This window comes from Gossypium hirsutum, chromosome A13 (assembly GCF_007990345.1).
Source record: "Gossypium hirsutum isolate 1008001.06 chromosome A13, Gossypium_hirsutum_v2.1, whole genome shotgun sequence".
NCBI lineage: Eukaryota > Viridiplantae > Streptophyta > Magnoliopsida > Malvales > Malvaceae > Gossypium > Gossypium hirsutum.
Window position 1 is genome coordinate 69,924,779 of NC_053436.1, and position 8,337 is coordinate 69,933,115.

The window sequence follows — 8,337 nt, forward strand, 5'->3', positions numbered from 1 at the left end:
TTAAATTTATCTCCAATTTATTAAGAAATAATTATTTTATTATTTTGATATATTATATTTAAAAAAAAATAATATAAAAAATTTAATATAGATAAAATAGAAAAAATCTAAGTTTTAACATTTTATCCGGACTGAACTTGAACAAAATTTTAAGCCTTTAGTTAAGACGGACGTGAAGATTAACAGATGTGGGTACATCCGCATGCCGTATATGATGTATCTTTTATATGCTTGAGTTATCAGGCGTCAATCACACACGCATTTGGATAAATTAACCAATTTTGATATGAGATTTGAATTCAGATTCATTAGATACCGCTTCTTAAAAATGCTTCAATTGGGTTAATGAATGAAGAAAATGAAAAATATTGGATTTGAAATTGATGAATAAATAAATTGGTAGGTAGAAGAAATTGTATTTGCTTGGTAGGGATGGTAGCATTAAGCCTATCATAACTATAGCTATATAGCTATATAATAGCTGAGGCAACTAAATGTTATAGGAACATCAATGGTTGTCCACTAAGAGAAGATAATCCATGGCAGTGAAACAAATGCATTTGATGAAATAATTCTATTGCTTACCCTAATTATTACAAAACATAAACTAGCTTAATTCCTCGTGTCGGAGTTCAAAGCTAAGAGGGTGCTTAGATTCATCGGACTCACGTAATTTGTTGATCCGCTTACGATGTTGTTTACGATGATCCCATTAGCTCTTTCCGATGGATGAAATGGATCCCAAAAAACATATTCATCTCGATTTGAGCATAAATTCGAAAACACGGTACATAATCCAATACCATTGTAAGGTCCTTGCCCACAACATGCTATCTTTGATGTTGTAAATCCTATAAACAAAAAATTTCTCATTTAAGCATTATAAGTTAAAAGAGATATTCGAATTATTTAATAGAAAATTTAAATCACCACTCTCTCGATTGCGAGAGAAAAATATATCTTTTTTTTTTTAGTTACAAAAAGAAGTTGAACTATAATGCTCAACTAATAATAATAGACTAATTGCTCAACACTTATCTCTCAACATTATAGGAAAATATATTTTTAAATATTATTTTTATTATAATTAATTCAAAAGCATAGCATTTAATATTTTACGTTGATATTACCTATAATTTTAATTTAATTAAAATAATAAATAAATATATTTGTTGAGAATTGATTCCGATATACCAAAAATAAATAAAGGAAAGATAAGTGAAGTCATGATCTTACTCGCCAACCTCATTCATGGCATAAAAAGGTATTTAAAAATACATAAATGTCGTAGCTGGAAAGTTTTGGGTCCAAATATGCATATATTTAACATTTACATTTAACACATATTTAAGAAATGTTATACTTTAAAAAATCCTGAAAAAATATTACAAGACATTTTATATTAATATTTGAAAGGGTATTTTACTCATGTTGTTTAAAAGATATGTTTATATTTTACACTTATTTATAATATCGAAGTAATGATAGAAACATTGAAGATTTAAATTTATATTTTAAAAAAATATTATAAACCTCAAATAAACATAGAAAAAACGAAGAGGATAATAATAAAAGGGGTAGGTTGAGGCCATAAATAAAATTTGAGACCGTGTTTTAATGAGGTCAACGAAATCTCAGGCTTTCTTTTACTGTTGATCCTTGCCCCCACCCAATATTTTATCTAAATAATGTCTCATTTATTACTCTTAAATATTTGTGCTCCTTTTTCATGTGACAATATAATACTAACTTTGCAGCTAAAATGTACCATCCAAATTTTTATAAAATAGTAAATTAATCAGATCAAAAATAAATTTATATATATTTGTAAAACTTTAAATTCAAAGAGAGTATTGATTTGAAAAAGAATAGAATATATTGTACAAATCGTCACTCAACTATGCCTATGTTCTTGTTTTTAACTGGTATAATAACACAGTTTGTCTTTAGTATTTACCTATTCTATTAATTTAATCCTAATTATAAATAATTCAATAAATTTAACCCTTAACTTTACAAATCCTATCAATCTGATTCTTAAACTTCCTAACCAAAACTTTGAACTTTTTAAATAGAGGCATTCTACGTCTATAAATTTGTAAAACTCAAAAAAGAAAAGAAAAGAAAAAAGCTTCTCTTAACTAATGATCCATTTTTCGAGCCAACTCCTAATACCAATGAATTTATATTGAAACTTTATTTCCTTTTTTTTTTCATTAGTTTTTTTTCTTCTAAACATAATATTTTATAACCCCTTGATTGATAAAATTTTGATTAAAGAAAATGGAGAAACCTTAAAAAAAATACTTTAGATTTACTATTGTTGTTAACAATATGATATTTCCTTCAAGGTATATAAAAATAGTCTTCAAAGTTGGCCTTTGAAATTGGAAATTAAATTCAAAGTTAAAAAATATGGTTTTGAAAAATCTAATAGTTCAGTTAATAATTATATAAGAAAAGTTATGAACATTTAATTTTTCGTAAAAAAATTCAAACAATCAATTGAATTTCCTTTTGTCATATTGATAATAAATTTATTTAATTTTGTAAACTTATTAAAAGATTATTATATGTTATATTTATTTTTAATTAATTATTTTTTATTTTTAAAATCCACAATAAGCAATATGTCTCACTAATAATATGATTTAATATCAAATCATTTATCAAATTAATTAAAAATTAAAATTATGTTGGTTAGAGTGAAATTTTATTTTTTTAACAAATATTAAATTATTTATATTATTCTGTTATATATTATATTTTTAAAATTTGTACTTACTATTATTTTTAACGATGCTTAATTAATTTCTCACACTAACTTTTTAAAAATATAAAAAAAAAGGTTATGTATTGAATTAGACAATTGTAATCATAAATAAAACAATTAATAGATGTGGAATGTCTTTGTTTTCAAAAGCTGAAAGCTTTAGTTAGTAAGTTTGAGAATCAAATTGATAGAATTTGCAAATGTGAAATGTTCAAATTATTGAATTATTTAAAATTAGGATCAAATTAATAGAATATGTACGTACTGAGGACTAAATGTATTATTATACAAGTTAAAAAAGACTTTTCGCTATCAATTTAACGGTGGGTGGCCAAAACAAGAATAAATTTAAATATTAGTGCTTAAATTGAAAATTTTTAAAGTTGAGTAACCAAAATAAAAATACGAACATAATTGAGTGATCATTTATATAGTTTATCCGAAAAAAATAACGCTTATGTCACTATTTTACTCTTAATTTTTTCCAAATATTTTTTTTATTTGGTAAATTTTAGGATGAATATATGATGTGTGCTGAAAGTAAAAAAGGGTAAGTAAGAAGTTAAACAATGGTAGTGGAATTTGAGTTTTTGGTTTATTGGTGATATTGTGAGTAAACTTAAACAGGTGTAGATCTTTGTTTTTAATTATAATAATTTTAGTTTATTTTATTTTAATAAATTCAACAACTGAATTAATATATAATTTAAATTTGTGATATTAATTTTTATATATAAGAGAGCATATAGATATGGTTGAATGTACTAACCGTAGGCCCCAGGATTGGTAATGAAATCACTGGTTTGTAGTTGTGTATTAGCAGCAATGAAGATATTTGCACCATACTCGCTATTGAGTCCATTAATCATCTGAACCAGTTGTGGGTTAAACAAGGAAGCGGCTTGTTGCAGCTCAGGGGCACATTCACCATTTGGGCTCCTCATCGCCCTCTCCGCCGGAACACACCCCAATGGTCCGGTCCCCGTTACCAGAACCCTCCGAGCTCCTAAATCATGTAGTCTCTGCATTTGCAATAATATTGGATATCTAAAAGATTCCTATCCTTTCCGAATTCACCAGAGATAAGGGGAAAACAACATTCACCATTAGAATTTTTCTGTACTCGGAGATGAGATATGTAACGTAATCTGGTAGAAGGAACTGGCGAGATCTTGCGGAGAAGGGAATCAAGAAATAGTTATTGACGAAATCATTGCCGCCGACTGTGATGAGAACAAGACTGTCGCTTACAATCTGCTGTGCTTCATCGTTTCCGACAAGTTCAGCCAACCGTGTCTGGTAATCTTGGAAGTATTGTAATTGCCGGAACATTCTTATAATGTTTATCTGCCAATTTATCATCACTTCAATAAAGAATTAGGCTAAATGGGCGGTCCTACACTGTCACATTGCCATGGAAACTATGGATATATATATTGGGGTTTGGGGATTGAGCCTTGTCAAAGAGAATTTTGATGACTTACAAATTGAATGCCAGTGTCATTGAGGATTCCAACACCGGCAGAAGCAAAGTTGGCACCAACAAGCAGCTTTTCTCCCCTGAGTTCAGGGCTCAAGTATGGCAATGTTGGCTCTGACCCAAGTGCATCACCTGAGATATATACATATTTCATTAGCATGATACAAACATGAGTATTTAGTGGGATTTTCAAGATTCAAATCTCATATTTGAGGAAGGAAAGAAAGTGCAACTTATAAAATCAGGAATGTTTTTGCCATTGGAGAATCGGCCAGTGGGGCGACGGGTAGGAGTGTCAATGCCATAAGGTGGTGAATCGGCTCGAGCAGTTGTTGCTAAGTAATTGTTGTTGCCATTATCAACCAGAGAATCGCCAAATACAAAAAATGCCCTGGCGGCTGCTTCAACTTGAGTCGTCGTTGAAAATACCATCAAGAGGCCTAAAGCCATCAATGAAACAAGGACCATTGAGTTCGCCATGGGAGCTGAAGGAGCTTTAATACTCTATATGTTATTCTCTTTTTCTTGGCATGTAAATTAAGGTCTAGGCACTGCTTATATATAGGTAGGGACGGGACTTCTTGTCAAAGGAGGAAAAAAAAAAAAAAAAAAAACCAAGCCAAATTTTGGGTTTGGGCCGTGAGGTTAGTCTATATCGCGGCTCAAAATTTGTTGTTTAGGTTGTTTTATATATATAACTGGCTTCTAATTTTTTAATTTTTATATTATATAATATTTATACAATTTAAAATGTATTTTTATTAAATAAATAAAAATTTATTAATTTTGAAAAATAATAAAATAAAATCTTGAAAATTAGTAAAAATAAATAACAACGGATAGCATATAACTAATTAACATAAAATTAATTTATAAATTAAAACAATTGAAAAATTACCTAAGAATATAAATTAAAATAATAATTTACCCGAAGATAATTTCTTTCTTCATATTATACTTTAATTTCACTTTTGAAAAGTTGGGTTAGCATAAAATATATAATTAATATCAAGTAAAAATAAAATAAAATATTGTATTTGTCATAATATAATTATAATTAAGGGAAATTATTTGATATAGTCTTAGTGGAGTTTTTAAATTCCAAAAGTAGAATTTGGATTATGACAAGTGTTGATGGGTGTTGAACCCACCAAAATCCAAAATTAGTATTCCTATATCTAAATCGTAAATAAATAATAATATAGGAAGTAAGGTCGATCCCACAAATATTGAGATATCTAAAATTGATGTTCGATTCAACCAGGTTGCACATCTAGCAACTATTGTGCTTATGAAGCGTGATGGTCTGTGCAAAAATTAAAAGGGAGAATATCAATATGATAAAAGTTAAAATAATAAAAACAATTAAAATCGAAATAACAGTAAAAATAAACAAAAAAATTAAATTGAATAAATCGATGAGATGAAATTCTAACTTCAAACTTGATTTTTGGTTTCAGTTTTGAATCGATCCTAGATAACAAGTCTTCTCCTTCAACTGATACGTCAGTTATAGTGATCGAAAACACCTCAAACCACCAACCCTTCCATATCTAAATTGATTGCAAGAGCGCCCAACAATTAACCCTTACTGAACGAATAACCACAAAACACATTGTCGAAACCATTTTTTAAAATCGTCGACCTTTTCTTTTAAAAACGAAAATGAAAAATGGGAGTCGCTACTAATCTTTTTTATGAGGTGTGATTGGATCATCTTGTGACTGATCGTTTTAATAAAATGTTTTGATTTACTAAAACAATAATTTTGGTCTACGAAATTCGAGAAAACGGGTTCGGGAGTCGGTTACGTATGAGGAAGGATTACCACCCTCGTAACGCCCAAAATTGGTACCTAATTGATTAATTACTATCTTAACATCGAAAGTTGAAAACTCGAAAAGAATTCTTGAATAAATTGAAACGATCATTAAAGGCCCTCTCGTCTTGAGATAACAAAATGTCACATCCCGTAAGTTAGGACACGACATTTGAACCCTCGAAAATAAGTTTTCCTTTTATTTTTTTTTAAAAGTTGTATTTTGATTTTTAAAAGGATATTCGGTTGTTTAGATCCAACGAGAAAAATCGGAACCCCGTAAGTTAGGGCATGGCGTTCTCGAGTTTCTAAACGCTGAATATTGCCTTTATTTTTATTTAAAATTCTTGCATTTTAATTTTAAAAGGATATTTGGCTATTTAGGTTTAACGAGGAAATTGAAACCCCATAAGTTAGGATACGATTTCTCGAATCCCCGAAATGCGAAATATTTCCTATTTTTAAAATTTCTTTTTATGAATTTGGGTAAAAAATAATGAAATATTTAAAATGATATATGTATAGTTTATTTGATTATGCTTAAAAAGAAATCGTTTAAAACGTAAAAAGCATCATACATGGTTAATAATGATAGTGCAACATACATTTGAAGTAACAATGACATAAAATGCATAACAAAATATAACATATATAGCATTGGTATTAATGAATCATAATGTTAACAAGCATAAACAAAAACAAGAATGATGCAAATGATAATATAAGAACAATAATAATAAAATATTAATATAAGTAACAGTAACAACAACAACAACAATAATAATGATAATAATAATAGAAAATCTAAAATATGAAAGTACATAAAAGTAATAAATAAGCAAATAATGGGATAAAATGACAATGATAAGGGGAAAAAAATAAATCAAGCCAATTTAAAAGGGAAATAATAAGTAAATTAATAAATAAAGCTAATATAAATATGATTTAAAAAAGAAGTTAATTGGATAAATAAATAAAATATTAAACAGAATATTAAATAAAATAGTTTTTTTAAATAAATAAATTAAACAGACTGAGGATGAGATTGGAATCAAACTTAAATTCGGAGTACAATTTGTAAATAATAAAAAAGCTATCAAGGACCAAAATAAAGCACGCTTGAACTATCGAGGATCAAATAGGAAAATAATCCAATACCCTGGACACGCGTCCCTTCTCCAGGAGATCAGCGAGCTAGGGGCTAATTTGAAACGCACAACAAATTTTGTGGTCCAATTTAAAAAAAACAAAAAATGAAAAAAAGGGACCAAATCAGAACAGCCCTAAAAAGTGGAAGGACCAAGGGGATAAATAACCTAAAAGATGAAAACACGCGGATCCCTTAGCAGCAGGTCGAGTCACGTGCGGGTCGGCCTTAAACGGCGTGGTTTTAGCGCCTGGGTCCCTAGTTTAAAATGGCATCATTTTGCTTCTTTATTTAAATAAAAAAATTAAAATTCAATTTTCACTCTTCTTTCTCAAAAAAATAATAAAAAACTCTCTCAATTCTCTCATCCTCTCCCCACTCCGGCTGCACTCCGGTCATCGGTCACCGGAGACAGTGCCGCCGTTCACGGTGGCTGGAAAATAAAAAAGGTCATTTTTTTGGCTTTTCGAGTTCCTCGCCAAAAAAATGTCGTTTTTCATCAAAAACGATGAACCTCGGCCTCCCACGGCAGCACACGCAAGGAAAGGGTAAGGTTTCGACCCCTTTTTTGTTTATTTCTTTAAAAAAACGAATGAAAAAGGATAGAAAATAAAAGATATTAAAAGAAAAACCAGCTTCATTAGCCTTTGTTTCGATTTGATTTTTGTTTGTATTTGAATCTCCGTGAAATATTTTTGTATTCAATATCTCGTAAAGGAATTACAACTTGTCTCTGTGGCTTTTATAGCCGAAAAACAATACAATTTTTGCTACCAAATTTTTGCTTGTTTTTGCTACTGTTTTTTGTTTTCTTCTGTGTCTGTTGCATGCAGGTACGAAGAAGGACGCTTGCTAGCATGCGGTAGTGTATGGAGGCGCTGATGTGGAGAGGTTGTGGCACGAGGAGGGTACGATGCCTGAAGCTTGCCCTAGTATTTTGGTTTTTTGAAAATCTTAATGTTGTGGGCTTGAATTTGGGTTCAGGTTTATTGTTTTTTGTGCCTGTTGGGCCATTGTAATTGGACATTTTTGTAAATGGGCTATTTATTATTATTTGGTTTTATTATTTTTGGTTTTTGTATGGGCCCGAGGAAATTAGGCTAATTACAGCTACCCTT

General features: G+C 29.4%; 1 protein-coding gene across 1 annotated transcript; it reads right to left on the reverse strand.

The window, feature by feature from the left end:
• Window positions 1-497: 497 nt before the first annotated feature.
• LOC107893833 (GDSL esterase/lipase At5g33370) lies at window positions 498-4,791 on the reverse strand. The gene is made up of 5 exons (XM_016818943.2): window positions 4,487-4,791; window positions 4,258-4,385; window positions 3,878-4,120; window positions 3,543-3,795; window positions 498-851 (listed from the first exon to the last, which is right to left on the reverse strand). The coding sequence occupies exons 1-5, from the start codon at window positions 4,731-4,733 to the stop codon at window positions 613-615; spliced, it is 1,110 nt and encodes a 369-aa protein (XP_016674432.1). The 5' UTR covers window positions 4,734-4,791; the 3' UTR covers window positions 498-612.
• Between the last annotated feature and the right edge of the window lie 3,546 nt (window positions 4,792-8,337).

Excerpts from the sequence above, each read along its gene's own strand:
- LOC107893833 (XM_016818943.2), bottom strand. The coding sequence starts at position 4,733 with ATGGCGAACTCAATGGTCCTTGTTTCATTGATGGCTTTAGGCCTCTTG. Across the intron at positions 4,386-4,486 it reads AAACATTCCTGATTTTATAA|GTGATGCACTTGGGTCAGAG; the intron begins GTTGCACTTTCT and ends TATATATCTCAG. Across the intron at positions 3,796-3,877 it reads AGTACAGAAAAATTCTAATG|AGACTACATGATTTAGGAGC; the intron begins GTGAATGTTGTT and ends TTGCAAATGCAG.